Source organism: Phocoena sinus, chromosome 10, assembly GCF_008692025.1.
Source record: "Phocoena sinus isolate mPhoSin1 chromosome 10, mPhoSin1.pri, whole genome shotgun sequence".
Taxonomy (NCBI): Eukaryota; Metazoa; Chordata; class Mammalia; order Artiodactyla; family Phocoenidae; genus Phocoena; species Phocoena sinus.
In genome coordinates, this window is record NC_045772.1 from 20,088,146 (window position 1) to 20,111,979 (window position 23,834).

Here is a 23,834-nt window from a genome sequence, read left to right on the forward strand (position 1 = left end):
AGAAGAGCCAATTCAGCAGAAGGATGTTGCTGTCCTAGATGACTGGTTTTCAACCCTCTCTCTGCTTTTTAAGCTCTGAAAGCCTCTTTTCACAGGAAATTGTATGATACAGAGTTAAAACAAAAAACGTATCAAGGGTGGTGTGGGCTCTGGTCAAGGTGGGGAAGCCTGCCTGTAAAACATGTTGGTGCTTGTGGTGTTCCCTCCTGGATTTATGGTTGCTTTGAAAACGTTGCCTCAAGGTGGTTTTCCTGTGGAAACACTTCAAGCAGCCAGGACACCCGTCGTAGGTGTGGGCACGAGAGCTGTTAGACACCTCCTGGCAGGTGTGCTCTCCACCAGTGTTCAGCGAAGTTACCTTGCAGGGCTTTCCCCAGTGTAGGCAGATGGGTAATATTCTAGAACAGAGGTCACAAACTGGGGACCAGATGCATCTTGTTTGAATGCATGCCAATCAGAAATATTTGCGCTACCATTGAAAACCGGGAGATTTCATGTAACACTGGGGATTCTGGCCTCTCCAGAGATCTGGCAGCCTTTGTCACTATTGACTAGTGGCTGCAGTTTTCAGATGGGGCCTGAGATGTCCCATTTGCCAAAGCCCCTGACTCCCTCTTGTTTCTAAATACTTGGTCCATTGCATCATTTGGGAAATGTGTCTGGCCTGTTCAGGTCTTCTGTTTTTGGTGATACTGGCTTACTATTTCATACATGTATGTGAAACTTTAATCTTCTAAATATATGTAGTATACATTTAATATGTACAATATGTAGCATATAGTAGAGTACACAATATGTAGTATATTTATGTATTGTATGTATTTAAAGATCGAGGATCAAACTGGGAAGTTTAAGGTGTCTCTTCTCTGTTGTTCAGTTTTTCCACATGTAACCCTCATGTTATTTTATAGTTGCAGTTGTATTCAGAGGCCAGTGTAGCACTTCTGAAGTTGAATAACCCCAAAGATTTCCAAGAACTGAATAAGCAGACGAAGAAGAATATGACCATCAATGGAAAGGAACTGACCATAAGTCCTGCATATTTATTATGGGATCTGAGTGCCATCAGCCAGGTAAGGGATGCAGAGATTGTTTTAGAACCCGAATTGAGGGCTTTGATTATTAAAGATTTATGAGTCACTATATTAGAAGAAGGAAGAGGGCTTACAGAGAGGTGACTTGATTGGCACTTCTCTAATTTTCCAGTCACCGCCATTGGTTTATACTAATTGAAAGTGACCTGGAATCAGATCCAAGAAATTTTTCTTCAAAAAATGTGTGAAAGAAATGCTGTTTTTGTTGTTCTGTTTTAAATATGCTGAGTGTTCTGCATTTTTTGTAATGTGTAAAAGCTGGACACGGTCTTTGGAAGTTTGCTGGCGCTCCCTGAGTGCAGAAGGGACAGCTGGGAGGGGCAGGTGTGACTTAGGCGCATTTTACATCTTTCTGTGCCCCATGCTTTTCTCAGTCTAAGCAGGATGAAGACGTTTCTGCCAGCCGTTTTGAAGACAACGAGGAGCTGAGGTACTCACTGCGATCTATCGAGAGGCACGCGCCGTGGGTTCGGAACATTTTCATTGTCACCAATGGACAGATCCCATCCTGGCTGAACCTCGATAATCCTCGAGTGACAATAGTCACACACCAGGTAGCGACTCGCCATATGTCACAAGGCTGCGGTTTCCTGTTCTGTCTTTTGCTGTTCTTTGTCTTGTTCCTGATTTCATCCTCTTACCCATCTCACCTCCATTTCCACCTTCCTTTAATCCTTCCATTCGCCTCCCTCCCTCCCTTCTTTCCAAAAACAAAACAAGACAAAAACCTCTCATCCGCCGTCTCTCTCTTTCTCTTTTTTTTTCTGTTAAAAGGATGTTTTTCGAAATCTGAGCCACTTGCCTACCTTCAGTTCACCTGCTATTGAAAGTCACATCCATCGCATCGAAGGGCTGTCCCAGAAGTTCATTTACCTGAATGATGATGTCATGTTTGGAAAGGATGTCTGGCCGGATGATTTTTACAGTCACTCCAAAGGTCAGAAGGTGAGTAGCTAAGAGATGCCTGGCTTAGAAGTCATTTAGAAGTTACAGACAGGAAATAAGGAAATCAGTATATATACCATATTCAAATTGGATCAAAGAAGCATTTTTGAGTGTTAAGCTCAGGAAAGTTAACAATCAGGGAGTGAGAAAACTACAGTGGGAACTTTGCTTCCCTATATTCTCACCCAGGACCCACCCTCTACATTTGCTATTGCAACAGCAGAAAAAGCAAATAACTGTGAAACACAAAATCGTGTTCACCATGTCAGCAAAATGCCCAAGATAGAAAGCTCAAAGTAGTGCTTAAAGACAGGGCTGAAATTTCATTGGAGGCAGCCGGTCTCCCTCTGGCTTTGAGGGGCAGGATGGCAAAGTGGTCACGAGCACAGATATGGGTGCCAGCTGTGTAGCACTGGCCTGGGTGATGACCTGGCCTCGAGGTTTCCTGTCTGTGTATTGGGGGGAACAGGAAGACCCTGGTAGTGTTGTTAGAAGGGTTCAGTGATCAGTTGGAGACTTAGCACCATGAGCTTGTAAGTTCTAGAACTCTGTCAAGCTATGGCTTGACAGGGGAGACAGACAAAACCAGTGACTGTGTACAGCGATTTCCGTGCCAGTAGGTGTGCCCTGGGTGCGAGGAGTGGGAGCGCCAGAGAGCGAAGGCACACTGGGATAGGGACTGAGATGAGCTTGGAAGAACAGGAGTTAACCAGGTGAAGAAAGACCTTGCAGGTAGTTGCACCGTGCAGAGATACGGAGATTTTAAAGGGGAATGCATTTTTCAAAAATGATTTTAATTTAGAAAGCAACCATGTACCATGTGAGTTGTTTTGAAAGCAGACAGGTTCACAGCTCAGAATGCTGTGCTGGATAATTCATCACAGGACCTCGTGTATAAGGATATTGAGAGTTCGTCTGCCCCCCCTTTTCAGCCTTGAGACCAGACGGTGCATGAATCTGCTTAGGAGTTGACAACAGTGTCACAGAAAAGCAGTGACTTGTGTGCACACTTTCCACCTGCACGCTCTCGAACTCGCATTTAAGTCTGGCGTGTTGCTGCTTTATTTCAAAATAGATCATTTATAAGACCATGTTGTAAGACTGACCCGTAAGTTGAGTCCTTGTCTCCTTTCCTTGAGCAACAGAAAAGAGTAAATGTGCCAGGTAAGACCCATCAGCAGGGCAGGACTGAGAAACTACCACAGGATGGCCCTGAACGCAGACCTTTTCCAGAGGCTCAATTTGTTTTGTTTTTCTGTTAAAGGAATCCTAATTTAAGAATAAAAAGTGTCAGGGGACTTACCTGGTGGCGCAGTGGCTAAGACGCTGAGCTCCCAATACAGGGGGCCCAGGTTCGAACCCTGGTCAGGGAACTAGATCCCACATGCATGCTGCAACTAAGAGTTCGCATGCCACAACTAAGGAGCCGGGAAGCTGCAACTAAGGAGCCCGTCTTCTGCAACTAAGACCTGGTGTGCAACCAAATAAATAAATAAATATTTTTTTAAAAAGTGTCAGAAACCAGAAACCACTTTATTTTCCCTCTGGTTTTATCATAGGTTTATTTGACATGGCCTGTGCCAAACTGTGCTGAGGGCTGCCCGGGATCCTGGATTAAAGACGGCTATTGTGACAAGGCTTGTAATAATTCGGCCTGTGATTGGGATGGCGGTGATTGCTCTGGTGAGGGTGTGTTCAAATGTAACTTGTCCATGTTGACAGAATTTTTTTCATTTGTTGTCATTATCAACCATGTACAGTGACTTAAACATTCTTCGCGTATTGAAACAATCATCGTAGACTCTTTGGAGGTGATGACTGGTGTCCCCATGTGGCCCAGTTTATTCATATTGTTATTGTTGGGGGCATTTTCCCACATGACCCTACACTTGAAAGTGTCTTTTATTATTCAAAATATGAAAATCAGTTATACCCTTAATTATGTGAGCTCGAGAGTAAGAATTGCTCTCACTGGTTCCTGTCGGAGCTCATGGCCAGTGGCCCCTAGAAGCACACTGCTCCAGGTCAGTGAGGGACTAAAGAGATGCAGAAGAAATAAACATCTCTCCTCAGCATCTCTTCTCCCTTTCTTGTACACTAACATTTAGACTTGTTGAGGATAACAAGTTTTTACATTTCTTTATTGCCTTTCAGTTTATAAAGCATCATCCATTATCCACTTGAATTTCTCAGTCACCAAAAGAAGGAGAGTAGGTGCACAGATATTCTCATCCTACTGCATTTGAGGAAACAGGTTTGGGAAGGTGTTGGACGAATCAAAGCTTGTGTTTCAGTCAGCTCTATCAGAGGCACTTTTGAAAAATATGAACCGCTGCAGGGAGAGAACATAGACGTGCAGGAGAGTCTCTGCAACACGGAGAGCTCAGGGACAGAGCAGTGACACTTGGTCACGAGCTTATTGCCAGTGTTAGGACATGTTCTTGTCAGTCCCGAGAGTCACGGTCTTCAGAATAATCTGATCCTCCATACACATCTACATGTGCCCCCCTTGAGCACATCTGAGGCCTGTACTTCTGGGTTGCACAGATGGTAAGTGCCGAGGCCTGGTCATCCCACACCCAGTCCACTGGCAACTGATGCCCCCTTTTCAGATTGTCTCTTTTTAAGCTACGTAAAATCTTCTGTTAAAGAATGGGGTGAACCTTTCCTGACTGAAATTCATGCATCGGTCTTGAAAACACAGCTGAGAAATAAGGAACTGGCTATTTTCCAAGACTGTAAACACAGCAGGATTCTGTTTTCCTCCTCTCCCTCCAGGTAACAGTGGTGCGGGTCGCTATGTAGGAGGAGGTGGGGGCACCGGGGGCATTGGAGTCGGACAGCCCTGGCATTTCGGTGGAGGAATAAGCGGCATCTCTTACTGCAATCAGGGATGTGCAAATTCCTGGCTGGCTGATAAGTTCTGTGACCAAGCCTGCAATGTCTTATCCTGTGGGTTTGATGCTGGTGACTGTGGGCAAGGTATATTTATTGCCATAAAAACGTATTTAGGATAAGGGGGTAACAATCTTTCATAAATAGAGGGTTTTGGATCGTTTTTGTTATTTAAAGTAATAATTCTCTAGGTATCCCTTTCCCAGCCTTGCATCCAAACTAGTTGTGAGTTATGAGAGGGCACAGATCTTTAGACAACATGAGACACTGAAGCTGCATCTTTTCCTGTTACTGCTCTAGTCTGATTTTTTTTTTCTTTTTTTTAGTAAGCAGATTTATCTTAGCAGATTTATCTTACATGGTGAAGGTTTAATTTGGGAACAGTGAAAGGAGACCAATAATTCATTAAATAAGCTTGGTTTGAATACTGGATCTTGTTGATAGCTTATTAACGGCGGTCCTTTTGGTCAGAAAGTTGTCTTTTTTTCAAATGGACAAAAAGATGGAAGTTGACCATTGGAATTCGCTGTCCTGAACCGTGCCTTGTCTCTGTAGTGAGTCAGCCTCAGCATTCCATGTCGATAATAGTGATTGCTTCAGAAAGTAAAAATGAGCCCTATACCAGTAGCTTTTGTGTTAGAACTTCTGATGATTTTAAAGTCCATTTAAAGTCACTCTTAGAAAATGAAAACTCAAACCCTAAGAATTAAAGGAAAAGGGGGAAAATGCTTAGTTTTTTTAAAATCATGTTTGTGTTTTTTTCCTCTAGATCATTTTCATGAACTGTATAAAGTAACTCTTCTCCCAAACCAGACTCACTATGTTATTCCGAAAGGTGAATGCCTGCCTTATTTCAGCTTTGCAGAAATAGCCAAAAGGGGAATTGAAGGCGCCTATAGTGACAACCCAATAATCCGACATGCTTCTATCGCCAATAAGTGGAAAACCATCCACCTCTTAATGCACAGTGGAATGAATGCGACCACAATACATTTTAATCTCACATTTCAAAGTACAAATGATGAAGAGTTCAGAATCCAGATAGCAGTAGAGGTTGACACAAGGGAGGAGCCCAAACAGAATTCTACGACCCAGAAGTCTTACCAAAGTTTGGTTAGCCCCTCAGCTCTTCTTCCAGAGGTGGAAATCCTGTTTGAGGATATCCCCGAAGAAAAACGCTTCCCCAAGGTCAAAAGACACGATGTTAACACAACAGGAAGTTTCCAAATGGAGGTGCAAATTCCACTGGTCAATATTTCACTCCTTCCAAAAGAGACCCAGGTGAGCCTTAATAACTTGGATTTGCAGCTAGAACACGGAGACATCACCATGAAAGGATACAATCTATCCAAGTCAGCCCTGCTGAGGTCGTTTCTGATGAACCCACAGGATGCAAAGTTAATAAATCACCCTCTGATGACAGAGCAAAGAAATGACAGTTTGGAGGCCCCACTGGAAAAACAGGCTCACAAAAGCATCTTACCCAGCAGCTTAGGAACATCTGAAAGATTCCAGGGGTTATTGCCTTCTCCAGCAGTGACAATGACAGTGAATGGCCACTCCCAGAGCCAGACTCCACCCCTGGACTTCGAAAGCAAAGCAAGATTCAGGTCCAAAACTGTGACCCCGAAAGTAGGAGGTGGAGGTGTGTCAAAAGAAAAGCTCTCATCTCTGATTTTCCCACTGGAAAACAGGGAGACACAAAAGGTAATCACAGGGAAAGAACAAGAGAAGAACAGAATGGAGGAAAATGCTAACAGTTACCTAGGTGGTAATGAAGTATTACCTGGAAGAAAACTGCAGCATTACACAGAGAGTTACCTGGGCTTTTTGCCATGGGAGAAGAAAAAGTATTTCCAAGATCTTCTTGATGTAAGTTACATCCAGCCTTATTGTTTCCCATGCTCAGGAAAAATAAATAACCTTGTAAGTGGTAGTGATATAATAATAGCTACCATTCATTCAGTACTTCCCTGTGCCCGCCACTGGACTCAGTACTTTTCTTATGTGGTTTCATTTAATTGTCCCAATAATTCTAACAATAAAACTACCTTGTAAGGGTCTGCTATCATTGTCCCCATTTTGCAGTTTAGGAAGCAGCCTTCATGTGAATGAGCAAGGGATTTAGCCAGGGGCATACCCTGAGTCCATAGTAGAACAGGGATGGTATCTTTACTTGGCATGTTGTGATATCAGAAAACGCTTTTGAATACCTCGTGCAGTCAGATCTCATGTTTTTCAAACTTTACTAATGAAAAACCCGAGAGGCAGATAAATTCGTTAGCTTTCCTGACATCACAACAGCGGGTGAGGGTGAGCCCAGCGCTCTCCCTCCTGTACCACGGCCTCCACGGTGCCCTGGGGTCCTTTGTACATCTCACAAGCACCGTCACTGTGCTGACTGCCGGGGAGTGCAAGATGGTGAGAACAGTTGCTGCTCTTGGAGACTCAAAGAGCAAGCTGGGAGGACAGATTTGTGGGCAAATAATTGTGGCAGTGTGATAAGTGTCCGTTGAAGTATGGACGAGGAGTCCGAAGGGAAGATTCCTAAACTCTGCCTGGAGGTGTTGGGGGAGGCATACAGGAGGACATGCCCTGTGAGCTGACCTTGGAAGGGTGGGGCTGGATTGTGACCGAAGCACAAACGTGAGTGGATGTTAGGCTGGGGGAAAGTGATGAAGAGGGGCGTTGTCTCATTCCTCTCATGGTCTTCAGGAAGTATCTTGTCCCTGCCATGGTAGCATTTACTAATTGTTAAGCAAGGGGCTGCAGAGTTCTTGCCTACATTGATTTCCTCATTCTCCCCCGCTCCCTGCTTTTTAAGTTGCAAAAGCACTATAGGCTAATGGTAAAAATCGCAAGCAATGCAAAAGACAAAAAAAGCAGAAAAAAAAAAAAAGGGAAAGATCTTTCTCCTCCCTTCCTTAATCTCCTTACTTGAGACAGTCACTATGAATATGTAGTTTGGTGGGTATTCTTCCAGTATTTTTCTATAGATATGCAGACATACTATATAGTTTGTTTCGCAGCAGTGAAGTTATATATATTGCTCTGCAGTTGCCTTTGATGTGGTAGTATGTGGGCAGATTGCCATTGTTTTTTTTTTAACAGCTGTAAGTTGTGTTCAGTGTTTTTGCAAGTACAAATACCTAATGTTGCAATAAATATTCTCGTACATATATCTTACTCTTGAGGAAGTTTTATTTCTGTAGGTAGAATTGCTAGGTTAAAGGGTCTATTGCGTATAAAATTTAACTGTCTTTCTTAAATATTGCACCCCTTCCTCCTTCCACAAACAGTATGCAAGCGTGCTTGTTTCTCCACAGGACTAACCAACAGCAGTTAATAGCATCTATATTTTCATCAGTTTGAGAAGCAAAAATATTTCATCTTCTGTAAAGTGTGTCCAGGTTCTTTGCCAATATTCTTTGCCCATTCAGTTTCGCCTCTTACTGGTTTTGATAGGGTTCTTTACATTTCATAATATTAACACTACTATATGGTGAAACAAATTTTGTATTCTAGTCTTTGTGTTCAGAACTCAAGGGACTTGCTGCTTTGATGTCACCAGTAGAAATAACTTGATACTGAAAGCACTATCAAATTTATTGTAAATCAATTAAATATTGCATTGAAATTGGCTATGAAATCTCATGATCAATGACTAGTCCTTAAAGAGTACCCTAAAAGCAGACCTCCACCCCACAGCTGTCGTTCTCAAGCCGATGTTGGCGATACTTTCACTGAAATCCAGTTTTGTCCTGATGTTAGGATGCTTGAGGAGACCTGTTAGTGCTCGTTTCATTTGCCCCTCAGGACAGTTAGTGACTAGTTACTACCACGTGACATAAAGTAGTACCTCTGTCTCTTGTTAGCACAGGGCACCTGTGCACTAAACACAGTGCTGTGTTGTGTGAAATTCTCTTTTCAGGAAGAAGAGTCACTGAAGACACAACTGGCATACTTTACTGAGAGCAAACACACAGGGAGGCAACTAAAAGATACGTTCGCAGATTCCCTCCGATATGTAAACAAAATTCTAAATAGCAAGTTTGGATTCACGTCTCGGAAAGTCCCTGCACACATGCCTCACATGATCGACCGAATAGTTATGCAAGAACTGCAAGACATGTAAGTCTTGCTTGTGTTTGAGTTGTCTGTGTGTGTACAGAGCCAAGGCTGCTTGAAGTTTACATCCTTGCTATGCTGCGTTTATGGCTTCAACACTTGATGACTAGTATGTCGAAGGTATTATCTATATAAGTGGGAAGGAAGATTCTGACTCCACAAGTGTTAGGTACTGTATATATTTTAAATATCCAGATCTTATGGTATGCTACATTTGGACAGGTTCCCTGAAGAATTTGACAAGACGTCATTTCACAAAGTGCGCCACTCTGAGGACATGCAGTTTGCCTTCTCTTATTTTTATTATCTCATGAGTGCAGTTCAGCCACTGAACATATCTCAGGTTTTTGATGAAGTTGACACAGACCAATCTGGTGTCTTATCTGACAGAGAAATCCGCACGCTGGCTACCAGAATTCACGACCTGCCTTTAAGTTTGCAGGTATTGTCATTTTTTTCCCCCTAAACTTAATGACATTTTGAATGAAACTTTTGATACTTTCTCTCTTTCCCCTACATACTTCAGTGGAATGCAAGTACAAGTAATTCTTCATATTTAATGAGGGGGTTCACAACTAGTCCATTTTAAATGCCAGGATTAAAATCAAATTTGAAGTTCATATTTTATAAGATTACTTTTTTTAGGCTTTCAGTAGGGATTGTAATTGTACTGTCTGGAGACGAGGCAGACCATACCTACAGATAAGATTCTCGTGTCAAGCTCATTCAGGGCCTTCAGGTGTGGCCGAGTGGAGATCTTAGCCAGGCCCACGGTGTTGCAGAGCCCCTTCTGTCGTGGCATCCTTCAGTCCCAGGAGTAGGACACTCACTAATGGAGAGCTCCAAGATGAATCCAGCTGCAGGACACCCATCTGGTGATCCCGTGGACCACCTTGTGTAAAACTGTGCCTTGCAGGCCTGTATGTTCTACTTTGAGACAAACATGAGTTATTTGTATTGTTTCATTCTGCTCTTTTTAGGGTGTCTTTAAGAATCATATAGTCAAACCCTCTTTGACGATAACGCTTAAATTTTGGTGACTTTAACATTTTTGTTTTTAAAACCACAGTTGTTACTTGTATATAGGTTTATCCTTTTATTTTTGCTTTGTTAGGACTTAACAGGTCTGGAACACGTGTTAATAAATTGTTCGAAAATGCTTCCCGCTAACATCACTCAGCTAAACAACATCCCACCAACTCAAGAAGCGTACTATGATCCCAATCTGGTGAGTGCCATGGGTTCTTTTATGTAAAGTAGAAAGTATATCCTTATCGGGTGTTAGTTACATCATTTCTGTAGAGCACTTGAAAAACTAGAAGCAGGCTCTGTTTATAGGTCTTTGGTGGAAATCAGTAGCCCAGATAATCCAGAATCATTCATATTTTTCTTTGGAATATCTTTTTTTCCTCCCTAATGGATGTTAAGCTAATACTGAGATTACTTGCTTATATTCTATAAGCAGACATCCCATTCACTAAGGATAGCGGAAGATAGCGCCAGAGTATACTCACTGGCTTGGGAGAACGATCCTGAGGTTAAACATCAAATGGAATCCCATCTTTCATCAAAGCTCAGTTGCTTTGATGCTGGCACTTTCTGGATCTTACCACTAGGGGCAGTGGATGATCTATACACAAGTGTATCGGAGTAGCATTTGGCTGAAATGCTTGGAAGACTGTTGATATCTGTAAGATGCATCCCAGCTTCAGAGAAATGATAATGTGGAAAAAAAAAAGTGCATTTAGAATTGATGGACCAAGGATATAATACAGCCATTATGTGATGCTTACAGTTAATTTTTACTGATATATATGGAAGAATGTTTATAAAATAAAATTAGGTGGGGAGAAAATGGGTACTGCCATATACAGAATACAGTTTGAACTATGGAAAACTCCTGATACCTTCCACATATTCCCAAAATTAATGAAATGACAGTAGGTTAAATTATAGGTAGTTTTTTCTTTTTTTTAACATCTTTATTGGAGCATAATTGCTTTACAATGGTGTGTTAGTTTCTGCTTTATCACAAAGTGAATCAGCTATACATATACATATATCCCCATATCCCCTCCCTCTTGCATCTCCTTCCCACCCTCCGTAACCTATCCCTCTAGGTGGTCACAGAGCACCGAGCTGATCTCCCTGTGCTATGCAGCTGCTTCCCACTAGCTATCTGTTTTACATTTGGTAGTGTATATATGTCCATGCCATTCTCTCACTTCATCCCAGCTTACCTTTCCCCTCCCCGTGTCCTCAAGTCCATTCTCTACGTCTGCGTCTTTATTCCTGTCCTGCCCCTAGGTTCTTCAGACCTTTTTTTTTTTAGATTCCATATCTGTGGGTTAGCATATGATATTTGTTTTTCTCTTTCTGACTTTACTCTGTATGAAACACTGTGTCCATCCACCTCACTATAGATAACTCAATTTCATTTCCTTTTTATGGCTGAGTAATAGTCCATTTGTGTGTGTGTGTGTGTGTGTGTGTGTGTGTATATATTTTTTTTTTTAGATCATGCAGTGTGCAGTCTTGTGTCTGGCTTTTTTTTTTTAATAACATAGGTAGTTTTAATATAAATTTATTTTTATTTTTGGCTGCATTTGGGTCTTTGTTGCTGCACGTGGGCTTTTCTCTAGTTGCAGCCAGCAGGGGCTACTCTTTGTTGCGGTGCGCAGGCTTCTCATTGGGTAGCTTCTCTTGTTGCAGAGCATGGCCTCTAGGTGCGTGGGCTTCAGTAGTTATGCCACTTGGGCTCAGTAGTTGTGGCACTTGGGTTCAGTAGTTGTGGCGCAGGGGCTTAGTTGCTCTGTGGCACGTGGGATCTTCCTGGACCAGGGCTTGAACCCATGTCCCCTGCATTAGCAGGCGGATTCTTAACCACTGAGTCACCATGGGAAGCCCCATAGGTAGTTCTTAATATCGTTTTTTCACACTAGTATTTTCCATATTTTCTATAATGAATAGACTACACTTTCATAAGCATAATAACGTGTATTTTTAAAAAACTGACCATCTTGCAAATGTTCAAGCCCTATAATTAACTGCAGATGTTTGTAAATGAATGTAGAGAAGAGTAATGAATCAGTTAAAAATCTGATTCCTGAAAGAAGGCAGTCATTTGTTTGGCATTCATTGCACACGGCAGGGATGGTATTTCTCACTTGTGTTCTCGGAGGGTCCTGGGAAGCTCCCTCATGAGGAGACAGTGTGAGGGGCAGCCCAGCAGCTTTAGGAACCCGTAGACAAACTGTAAGTATTGCTGATCATGTGTTTGTTAGTTTAGCATATGACATGGGTTTGTATACAAATGTGTCACTTAAAGCCAGTTCTCTAAATATTCTAAAACTTAAAACTATGAAATCTACAAAACTGAGGTAGAGGTATAAGACCTGGTGTCAGCCCTAAGGGATTTTCCTCTAGTGGGGTAAGCAGGCATGAATCAGCAGGTGGAGACGAGTTCTGGGTTGTGGGTTCTCGGGAGGCCTCGCGTGGAGCTGATCCGCAGTCAGGCTGATAGGACAATGGCAGCTTGTCTGTGAGCTGCAGCAGCTTCTTCTGGGTCTTTGGCACAATCCAGTAAAAATGCTTTGTCAGACCCAGACTGTTACACAGAGATGTTAGTAGTTCTTTACAAGTGTGTTCTTAATGATGAAAAAGGCACATTTGTAATCACTGTAGGTGTGTTCCCTGCCTCCAGAGAGAATAGAATCAAAGTGAAAAAAAAAGTAGATTGCATAGGCTAAAAGACATTCTCAGTTTTAGGACTTTTCAAACAATGATAAAGCTCTTTTCTGTTTTCCCCCAATTTGGAGTTACCCCAACAAAGCTAATATAATCAACTCTAAATCATCCAGAGGTCAGTGTCCTGGTTTAAACATTTTTTTAATGTATTTGTCAAAATAAAGTTCTACCAGTTATCAGAGATCTGGGTACACCCTTTCTCCAGGAGGGGAACAGTGAGCTGAGGGTTCCAGGCTGCCCTGACTTGTCTTTTCTGGTATCTTCTTGGTGGGCAAACCCAGAGCACTGGACAGAGGAGGAAGAAAGGAGAAAGTGTGCTGGGCTCCTAAACCATCTCCGCTCAGCCTCTACCCTGGACCAGGCCTCTCTGGTCTTTACTCTCTTCGGGACCACACTGTGATCATACTGACAGGTTGCCTTGGAGGCTACTGACGTCACCCCAGGTCCGGGGAGCTTTGCGAGTGGCTCAGCCTGTTTCTGTGCTCGCTCCAGACTTGTCTTTCACCATCTGTATCTCCACATCCGTCCTGTCACTTGTCTGTCTTTCCTTCTCTATAAACTTTGGTTTCCTAGTAAGATTTTACAATTACCAACCCCTTGCACTTGTATAGAACTTAGAGAAGAGTGTTCTTTTCTAAGGAAGATGATCTATGTGTAGAAAACAGTTATTCATCTTTCCCTTTTACAGGCATGATGAAAGGTTCTTGAGGGATTTTAGGGCTTTTTTTAAAGAAATGCACACATATTCATCTATTAGAGTATTTTACAGTTTTACCAAATATCTGGCATGAGGTTTAGAATCAGCAAATATCCTTTGAATGCTAAGGATTAAGTAAGTAGGGGCTTCTTTGCTAATGGTTATAAGTTAGTCTTGAGGCTTATGCAAATAAAGCTGTTTAGAGCATAAGTACTAATTATACAGACGGCATTAGTTAACATTACTCGAGTAAACTCTTAGCCAAGGTGTTGGCTTCATTACTGTAATTAACTGTGATTACACACAGGATAAAGTATTTTCTAATTAGACTATAAGAATGACAGCTTAGCTTATGAGTATCATATAGACCACTTCATTACAGTTTATCTTCGAAATTTATTTTCATTTTGAAAAAATTATAGCAATCACTTATAAGACTTTTAACAGATAGTGTGTAGTAATGTGTGATTAAAATAAAACTTTATTCACAATAACAGGCAATAGCATGCGGGCCATAGTATGCCAATTTGATTTTTAAGAATATTACATTAAAATAGTCATCTTGGGCATCTTGGGTGGCGAAGTGGTTGGGAGTCCGCCTGCCGATGCAGGGGACACGGGTTCGTGCCCCGGTCCGGGAAGATCCCACATGCCGCGGAGCGGCTGGGTCTGTGAGCCATGGCCGCTGGGCCTGCGCGTCCAGAGCCTGTGCTCTGCAACGGGAGAGGCCACAACAGTGAGAGGCCTGCGTACCGCAAAAAAAAAAAAAAAAAAAAAAAAAAAAGAAAACTAGTCATCTTAATTACTGAGTCTTTCTGTGCCCCCTTAAATTTTGCACCTGAGATGAATGCTTCAGTGGCCTCACGCTAGTCTTTGCCCTGATGTAATTTCTGTATTTTCTCGCAGCCACCAGTCACTAAAAGTCTAGTAACCAACTGTAAACCAGTAACTGATAGAATCCACAAAGCGTATAAGGACAAAAACAAATATAGGTAAGTACTACATACATTTTCTCTGTTTAATTTAAGGATAATTATGAGTGGTATTTTCATAATTTTACCATAGTTTATCTATTAAGCATTCTTTGAAATTTATGTGAGATTTTTAGTAATATGGAAAAATTAAGTCATTCCAAGGATGATTTTTTTAAAGTTTTATAAAATGCTTTTCTTATTGAAATTTTATTTTACATATCCACATAAATATTTAAACTCTTTAAATATGTTTTGATATTAGATTTGAAATCATGGGAGAAGAAGAAATTGCTTTTAAGATGATTCGTACCAATGTTTCTCATGTGGTTGGCCAGTTGGATGATATAAGAAAAAACCCCAGGTACTGTTTTTGTTGTTGTTTGTTGTCGTTGTTTTTAATTTAGAACATGTTAGGTTCACAGTGCAATTGAATAGAAAGTATGGAGGAAAAAAAGCAGTAGGACTGGAGAGACGGGAGTGGCTTATTTCTGTTTGGAGCAGACGGAAATGTCTAACGGTAGAGGTAGTGTTTGAACCGAGGGATGGGAGTTGTGAGTTGAGATCGGGCCCCGCGCGCACAGGGACTAGCACGGACATCTCAGAGTCCAGTGACAGGACTGTTCAGTGAGGCTGAGGGCTGGGCTGAGGGGCGGACAGCATCATCGGGGAGGTGAGGCCAGACGGCTAGCACTCTCAGAGCATTTCTAAAAAGGTGCTACCAGAGAAGTTGTTTTGGTGGTTAGACCTGCAATTCAAAGTAAAGTTCAAATTAGCTTCTGAGGAAAAAGGAATGCTACCATAAATGTGAAAATCCAGTAAACTGCAGTCATTCTTTGGGGATAAATTCAATGTTCAGGTTTACATAAACCTTGAAAATTTCCAGCCTGGCCCCCTAACAGTTGCCCTAGTTCGATATGAGTTTTGAACTTTAGTGGGAAATAGGTGTTTCAGTAGTTTCTCTGGCTTATGAAATTGAATATTTTCATCTGAGTTTTTCAAATGCTTTTGGAAGTTTTCAGTTTTATCTCTTTTAAATTATGATCTTAATTATACATGATCAGAGGTGTAAAATTTCCGGGCATTTTAAAGCCATGGCATTTTTTCTTAAAATTCCATTCTTGATTTTTGGGCCATGGCATTTTTTCTTAAAATTCCATTCTTGATTTTTGGGCAGGGGGGAATATGGAATTTTAAGAAAAATGAAAATATTTTTAATACTTATGTAGTATATTCATAAAATATTTCCTACAAAATAATATTTCCCACAAGCTAAGCAAACAATAAGCCATAATAATTAAGAACCAGCCAGCCAGCTTGCAGCTCTTTTTGTACATGCTGTTCCCTTCTTGGAATGCCCTGCTCAAATATAAAAAAACAAAAACAACCTTAAGAGCCAATTTCAGTACTTGCTTTTTGCTTCCCCCATTCTATCGACGTGCTTGCTCAGTCCTTGGTGATCTATAGTGAGACCAATGGAGAATTTAGAGCTTTTAGTTGTACCCTATACTTTTACGTCTTGTGCCAGTTTGAAAGTTGTTGGGCGAGAGGATTCACAGACATCTTCATGATACTTAAAGCGATAGGGTTTTGCTGAAAAGACCCAAGGCAAGACAGGCTTTTTGAGCAGTGTCTGCCAGGCCCAGATACGTCCTGTAACCCTGAACAGATTTTATCATTTTTAACTCTTGTTCTGTTATTTTTAAGTCAGGAGTGGAAAACCAGCCTTCTGACTGACTTACACTTTAAGAACAGGTTTATCGCATTAACAGGGAATCTAGGATAGGCAGTATCCGGGCTCTGCTGCCCTTCTCCCTTCCTGCCTGTGTTGGCTTCATCCTCAGGCTGGAGCATAGGGCAGCTGCAGCAGCTCCAATGTCCCTGCAGACATAGCCAAGTTCTGAGGCTATAGGGGACTGTCCCTTCCTGTGTGTTGTGTGTTGTTCCCTCCCCCATTTCTATACCAGTCACCGTGAAGGGGAGGGATTCACTTAGGCTAGTCAGAAGCTGACTCTGGGTTGGGGTGCGGTTGCCTACCTTTTGAGTCAGCTCATGGGGGAGAAATACGGAGCAAAATGCAAGTTCTCATAGGAAGGAGAGGGAGTGTTTGCTGGGCACCCAGCAAGGTCTGCTTCAGTTAGTTACCCTGTGTCTACACATACTCTTTGTCTCATACATATACTTTCTTCTTTAACTTTTCCCAACTTATTGAAAAATTTTGAAGATACAGAAAAACTGAAAAAAATATTACAATAAACCCTTAGCTCAGACTTTTAAATTTTCAGCATTTTTCATGTCTGTCTGCTCTCTCTCTTTATCTCTCTGTATGAACACAAAAACACATAGGTTTGGTTTTTGTTTTGTTTGCTAAACCATTTGAAAATTAGTTGCAAACATCCAGACCCTTTACCCCTCATTATTTTAGCGTGTCTTCTTTTTTTGGCTGCATTGGGTCTTCGTTGCTGGGCGTGGGCTTTCTGTAGTTGTGGCAAGCGGCGGCTACTCTTCGTTGCGGTGCGCGGGCTTCTCATTGCGGTGGCTTCTCTTGTTGCGGAGCACGGGCTGTAGAGCACAGGCTCAGTAGTGTTTAGCACATCTTCTAAACAGAGTCATTCTCCTTTATACCACAGGACCACTAACACATATCCAAGAACCTTAACACTGACTAAAATAATACCATCTAATAGATGGTCTATATTCAGACTTCACCAGTTGCATCTAGATGCCCTTTACAGCTGTTGTTTGTTTTTAATCTAGGAAACAGTCAAGCCTCATGCATTGTATTTGGTTGACATAACTCTTTAATATCCTTTAATTTAAACTTCCCCAACTTTAGAGAAGAGATAGGATAATGAACTTTCACTTACTCATCACTCATCTTCAATAAGCAGAGACTTTTCTCCTCTGTTGTCTTTTATAAGCATTTGTTTTTTAACTTTGTTGGTTTGAAATGGTATCAAGTTAATTCATTGCAATTAAGTCCATACGTTTCCCATCTCTTTTTTTAACCATATAAATGTTTGCATGTGTATATGAAGAAATCAGATTATATATTCTGTAGATTTCCTGAACTTTGGACGTTTCTGATTGCCTCCCAGTTGTTTAACGTGTTCCTCTGTCCTCTGTATTTCCTGTAAGTTGGTAGTAGGATCTGAGGGCTTTATTAGACTTGATAAAATTAAAAAAAAAAAAAAAAATTAAAATTAAATGTACTTCAAAAGTGGTGTTATCCCTACCTACTGTTTTAATGGGCCCTCAGTTTAGTGACTTTTGTCGGGAAGGGAACCTGAAACAAGTAGGGAAGCACCACTGTAACCTACTTTTTGCTGGAACTCTAGCCTCTTACAGCCTGGTTGGAGACATGTTAAGAAGTCGTCATCAATCTCATAAAATCTATAGCTATAAGGAACCGTCTCTATCGCAGTGATCTACAGGACTGTTCTTAGTAATGTAACTGTATCAGTTCAGAGAACTCAGTTGTAGGCATTTAGTAGTTTTTCCCTGGATGCTAACAGAATGCTTCAGTCAGGGACATGCCAAATAGAAATTAAAATAATTTACTCCCATAGCTAGAAGGCACATTCAAAATTATCATCCCTAGTTCTTTTTGTTTTACAGGAGAGGAATATCTAAAGAAAAATTTTACAGAACATTATTCCCCTAGAGAATCATATCAGTAAATGCAACAGCTTGGGACATAAGTCCATTTAAAATATATTTGGAATCCACACTTCTTTTGTTAGGTAAGGATCATCCTTATGATAACCAGTCATAACCCTGGGTCTCTCTCGTTTCCAGGAAGTTTGTTTGCCTGAATGACAACATTGACCACAATCATAAAGATGCCCAGACAGTGAAGGCTGTTCTCAGGGACTTCTACGAATCCGTGTTCCCCATCCCATCCCAGTTTGAGCTGCCAAGGGAGTATCGAAACCGTTTCCTTCATATGCATGAGCTGCAGGAATGGTAAGTTTTCCTGTTTCATATACGTGCATATGTGTATTTTTCTTTTTTTAGAGTGATGAAATTTCTTTACTGTGTTATTTGCTTTCTTTGTAAAATACACGTATAGTTTTTATTGAGCTCACTGGCTGAGCACACTTTCTGAGCCTTATTCGTCATGACTGCCATCAGAGTGGCTGCCCTGTTTCTTGAGTACCTGCTGGGCAGTATATTGACTCTTTACAATGAAAGGTGCTACTCTTGTTGCCACGTTACAGGTGAGAGCACAGTAACAGAAGTGAGGGATTTGCTCAAGGTGGAGTAGCTGACAAGTGGCAAGTCCAGCCCGATTCCTGACCCTCCGCACGTTCGTTCCACTGTATTCCAAAGCTGCTTTAGAATGTTTCCTTCTTTTTTACTACCAGCACTTCATTAGAAAGATCATTTTAGCTTTCAATTTAGGGAAATTTTTTAGGGAAATTTTTGACCCCTTGCCTGCCCGCCACACCAGGCACTAGGAACAGGGGCAAAGCCTCGGAGATACTGCGGGTTCGGTTCCAGACCACTGCCGTCCCCAGTTCGCATAAAAGTTATGTTCAGACTGCGTCATAGTCTATTAAATGTGCAATAGCATTATATCTAAAAAAAAGTACATTCCTTAATTTAAAAATATTTGCTAAAAATGCTAACCATCATCTGAGCCTTCAGCAAGTTGTAGGAATATCAAAGGTCATTGATCGTAGATCACCGTGACAAACATAATAATGAAGCACTTTGAAATATTGCAAGAATTACCAAGATGTGATACAGAAATACGAAGTGAGCAAATGCTGTTGGGAAAATGGTGCCGACAGACTTGCTTGACACAGGGCTGTGCCGTGCAGTAAAGTGAGGCCAGTTAGGTGTGGTATTGCCTGTGCAAGACGGAAGGGACACTGCGCCGGCCTTCACCAGAAGCCAGCGAACCAGCCGTGACACGGAGGACGTGACTAGGTAGGCTTCAGTGCTCTCAGAGTACAGAGGAGGAAGCAGCTAGTTCCATGACAGGACGGTGACATTTGGACTTGGTTTTGAATTATGAAAAGGACTTTTCCAGAAGACAGTGCTGTGGAGAGGGAAAGGAGAAATTGTGAAGGGCTGTATCTGAGTTAGTTAGACATCTTGCTTTAGAGAATAGGGGTTCCCAGGAGAGACTTTTTTAGATGTCTGTCTCACGATTTGGAAAGATAACTAACAGTGCTTGCGGGGTGGACTGGTGAGGAAGGCGTCTGGAGTAAGGCAGTGTTGTCTGGGAACTTGAGGCAGAGAGACAAGCAGTAAGCATTTCACTTGTCCTGGAAACAGATGGTCAAGCTGTGAACCAAGGACATGGCCCAGGGAATAAAGAGAAGCAGTAGATACAATTGGCAGAGATTTGAGAGAGGAAATTAGCAGACCTTGGCAGCTAGAGCTCTTTGGTGTCTTGCAGTCGGGTAAGTGAGACAATTAGCATGTGTATTGCTACTATGTACATATTCTCATTTTCATAAGGAGAAGTTGTTACTAAATAACTTATCTTCTAGCAATGGCAAGGAACGGCTTCTCACCATTTTCACTTTGCCTTAGCTCAGAGGAAAAAGATCTTTGGACGGTTCCAGCTGTCAGTCCCCACAAATCCAGTTTGTGACTAAATTCACCTTCAAGGGCCCACTGAATAAGAAAGGAGTGGGTCTAAGAGTAGCTGGAGAGGGCTTTGATTTCTGTGTTGTACAGATGAGGTGAATCAGGTTGCTGATCCGGGGGCTTCCTCTTCCTCAGCTGCCCTGCTTCTGTTGGGCTGGCCAAAAAGTTCCTTCTGGTTTTTCCACATTACGGAAGAAAACCTGAACGAGCTTTTTGGCCAACCCGATAGAAACGTCTTCCTTCGCTTTCCTTTCGTGATCCTGCACTCCTGAGTCTCCGTCATCTTCCCCTGGTTTCCTGCAGTGGCTTTCTTCCTGTCCCTTTCTCGGGAAGAGCAGCTTCTGCACTTAGAGCAGTCCATGTGGTGTGCTTGTCGCTCCTTGTAGACTGTGAGCCCTCGTCGGGGCAGAGACTGGCTCTCCCTGTCCGAGTCCACTTGCATCCCTGGTGCATAGTAGGTGCTCAGTGCATGGCTGGCTGAGGGGAGCTCAGCTCCCCTGTTACAGGGTTCTCTGGTCACTGGGGCAACTCATTAGCTGTGTCACAGCCTGTGGCTTCTTAGCTCTTCAAATTACACATAGATTCTGAATGATACTGTAGACGTTAGAACTCACTGAGCTGGTTTTTGATCCTCTTAACGTAGGAAACACAGGAGGAAGAACAGTGTGGGGCAGGGTACCGTTTGGAATATGTGACTCAGAGTAGAGATGCCCACTACCAGGCAGGTGTGAATAAGCCTGGAACTCAGCACAGAGGCCTAAACCTGGCAGTTGTTAGCGTAGCATATCTTCTAAGCCTTATGTTAAGCATTTATTTAATCTTCATAACAAATTATTATTTCCAAATTACAAGTGATGAAACTGCTGTACTCCCATTTATCTCCTAGGCCAGTTGATCCCACCCTCAGGGATGTCTCTTCTGTTGCTTCATGCCTTCCATTCTCACTGCCCTAGTACAGCCCTCATTCTTTTCTCTGCCCAGACTGACCGGATTGCCTGCCTCTGGCCACCTGCTTTGACATCCATCCTTCACACGGCCGCCATTTGCACCCCGTTTGTGACACACACACACGCACATGCTATATATCATCCCCCTTCCCACAGAGTATTATGTCCAAACGCTATTGCATGGTTTTCCAGAACAGCTGTAGTTTACACCTACCTGCTTCTCCGTGGCCGAGTGTCCCTCGTGCAGACTTGGCTCAGTTGAGCAGGACGCAGCTTGCAGCGGCTGCTGACGCTCATCCCCTTTCTCAGCCACAGGCTGTCCTTCCCCACTTCAAGGCTCAAATGGAGTGTCCCCACCTCTGCGGTGCTTTCCCACAAGACTCTGCTTTTGATAACAGATATTTCTGTCCACGTGTGTGATGGCTAGTTGTCTGCACGTCAGCGCCTCCCCAGGTTTGCAGATACTTTAGAGCAGGGACTTCTCCTTGTCACCTTGCTGTATCCACAGGAGGTGTTGGTTGGGTGACTGAGCAAATACAAATGAATGGAAGAGGGGATTTTGTTTAATTTGTTAAAAATTCTAATTTTCTTTTGAAGTCCTCCCCTGCCTGGGTAACTTTTACTAATTCCAATATTTACTATAACAATGAAAATCTGAACTCAGGTGGGAAATGTATAATTATGTTAACATTTCAGAATTGCCTCCAGACATTGTTTTTGCTAAACTAGTAGCTTTACTAAGTAATGATAGTTAAACCCTACACATAACTACATATTTTCCTTCTTTTCTCTCTGAACAGGAGGGTGTATCGAGACAAATTGAAGTTTTGGACTCATTGTGTGCTAGCAACATTGATTATATTTACTGTATTCTCATTTTTTGCTGAACAGGTAAGTGTTATATATTTTATGTGGATGTCAAACAGTATTTCTTGGTATCATTAATCTGATTTTTTTAAGAAAATGATATAAATTCATAAGAAGAAAATGTTTGTTTCTCCTGTTGGCTTATACTCATGTTAAATATTTCATAATATTCAGGCAACAGTCATTATCGCCTTTTTTTCCCCCATTTATCGTCTAAATCTATAACCAGTATTCTTTGTACCTGGAGCTCAATAAATAGAGCTTTTCAGTTTTAGCCTGAAGTCTGCAAGTCAAACTATTTTAAATCAAAAAAACCACCTCGAATCTGCATCTGACACTAATTTTCTGTTAATCTTTCCAAACTAGTGGCCACAGCGTCTTATCTTCAGGCCTCCCCCTGTTCTGCTGACGGTGCCTGGCTAGGGCACACGGCCGGTCTCCCACTTACATTTCCTTTGAGCTGCTGGGAGTTCATCCCCACACAGGCGCACACACAGCCACCTCCCAGAAGTCAGAGGGAGATTTGTGAGGTCAAAAGAAAGGGATAAGAGAGTCCTCATTAGGCCACAGCAGGTGTGAGATGCTCTGAAAAGAAAGGATTTGGAAGGAAGGGATGGGTGCCTGGGCTGACCGACTTGTGCCGGGCACGCAAACCTGCCTCAGCCTCATTCCAGGTGACTCTCAAGTGGAGCTTTTCTGGCTGTCAGGATGGGAAGCTTACACTGAGTTTACTTACAATGAGGAGGCCGGGCGTGGGGCGGCGGCCCTAGAACTGAGAGCTTTAGGATAAATAGCCCTGGGCTTCGTGCTGCAGATGGAAGGAAACTCAGGAAATAAAGGTCTGACAGGCGCGCAGGATGGCAATTTAACCTTCATCCACTTCCCACGGAATAGAAACCTTCCTCTTGGTCTTGTTGCCATCGTTCCTGGCAAGTAAAAATCTTAGAAAAAAAATCTTAAACAGATTGTACCTGCTTTTAGAACGGAGGTCCAGCGAGGAACCTGTGAGTCAGCTGTGTGCTGGCCTGCGATGGGGGAGGAGAGGGACACTGGCTGAAAGGAGCAGCTGGCGGCCATGGAAGGAACAGGAGGGTCTTTCTCTGCTGTCATTTATACCTGCAGAGAATTGTGGACCAGAGAGGCAGGGCGAGGGGGAGAGGAAGGGAAGAGTAAATCCCCTCTCCTCCCCGACACCCTGCTCTTCAGCTGCCTGAATCGAATTCCTTAACTCCTACACACTCCCACACAAGCCAGGGCTGCCTCTTCCGCTGCCCCAGAATCCCAGCTCGTCATCCAGACCAGGGTGGTCCCATGCTTGGGCAAAGTTCTGCTTTCACCTCAAGATGGAGCAGTAGAAATTGAAACTTTCTTATAAAGGTGGTCAGGTTTTCTATTTCAGATGTATCATGGATAAACTGTTTCTATTAGAAGTATTTATCTAAGTTCTAAGCTGCTAAGTTATAAATGAACTTTTGTATTTCAACCCATTCATGAACTTGAAAATACAGGCAATGCCCAATGATTATTGTTGTGGTCACTAAGTATAGGGAAAAAAAGTGGTGATAGAATTCTTAAAAAAAAATTAAAATTCCAACTTACGCATGTAGTCATTTTCAAACCCAGAGACAATATCTTAATGGCTGAAGAGTCCATTTCCTTCAGTAGAAAGACTTGACAAACAGACACTGTGAAAATAAATATACGTGGTAATTGCTATGTAAAAATCTGTAGTTTTTATAGGTCTTAAAAAAATGAAACTTGGACCAGAGTAACTTTAACCCTACAAAGCCAAACAAAATCAGTGGTTGGTTTCGTTTTGAGGGGAGGAATGATGTTTGTTTGCTGTTTTTTATGTATAGGACTGTGGAAAAGATTAAGGTCATAAGACCCTCAGAAAGAAAGTTAAAGTTTGTCAACCTGGAGAATTAAAATTTATTCT

General features: G+C 42.2%; 1 protein-coding gene and 1 long non-coding RNA gene across 4 annotated transcripts in view; one reads left to right on the forward strand and one right to left on the reverse strand.

The window, feature by feature from the left end:
- Positions 1-23,834, forward strand: part of GNPTAB (N-acetylglucosamine-1-phosphate transferase subunits alpha and beta) — an 81,635-nt gene that overhangs the window by 56,358 nt on the left and 1,443 nt on the right. For 2 of the 3 annotated variants that reach the window (XM_032645417.1, XM_032645418.1), the window contains 13 exons: positions 912-1,073; positions 1,469-1,648; positions 1,869-2,039; positions 3,599-3,722; positions 4,818-5,021; positions 5,704-6,806; positions 8,866-9,065; positions 9,285-9,504; positions 10,177-10,290; positions 14,413-14,498; positions 14,743-14,841; positions 18,276-18,443; positions 21,829-21,919. In XM_032645417.1, coding sequence (XP_032501308.1) covers positions 912-1,073; positions 1,469-1,648; positions 1,869-2,039; positions 3,599-3,722; positions 4,818-5,021; positions 5,704-6,806; positions 8,866-9,065; positions 9,285-9,504; positions 10,177-10,290; positions 14,413-14,498; positions 14,743-14,841; positions 18,276-18,443; positions 21,829-21,919 — 2,922 coding nt within the window. The remainder of the gene's footprint in view (positions 1-911; positions 1,074-1,468; positions 1,649-1,868; positions 2,040-3,598; positions 3,723-4,817; positions 5,022-5,703; positions 6,807-8,865; positions 9,066-9,284; positions 9,505-10,176; positions 10,291-14,412; positions 14,499-14,742; positions 14,842-18,275; positions 18,444-21,828; positions 21,920-23,834) is intronic. The other variant, XM_032645419.1, reaches the window with a different exon arrangement.
- On the reverse strand, positions 14,876-23,664 carry LOC116760495. The gene is made up of 4 exons (XR_004351748.1): positions 23,495-23,664; positions 22,344-23,011; positions 21,243-21,554; positions 14,876-15,225 (listed from the first exon to the last, which is right to left on the reverse strand). It is a non-coding gene; the product is annotated as an uncharacterized LOC116760495 (long non-coding RNA).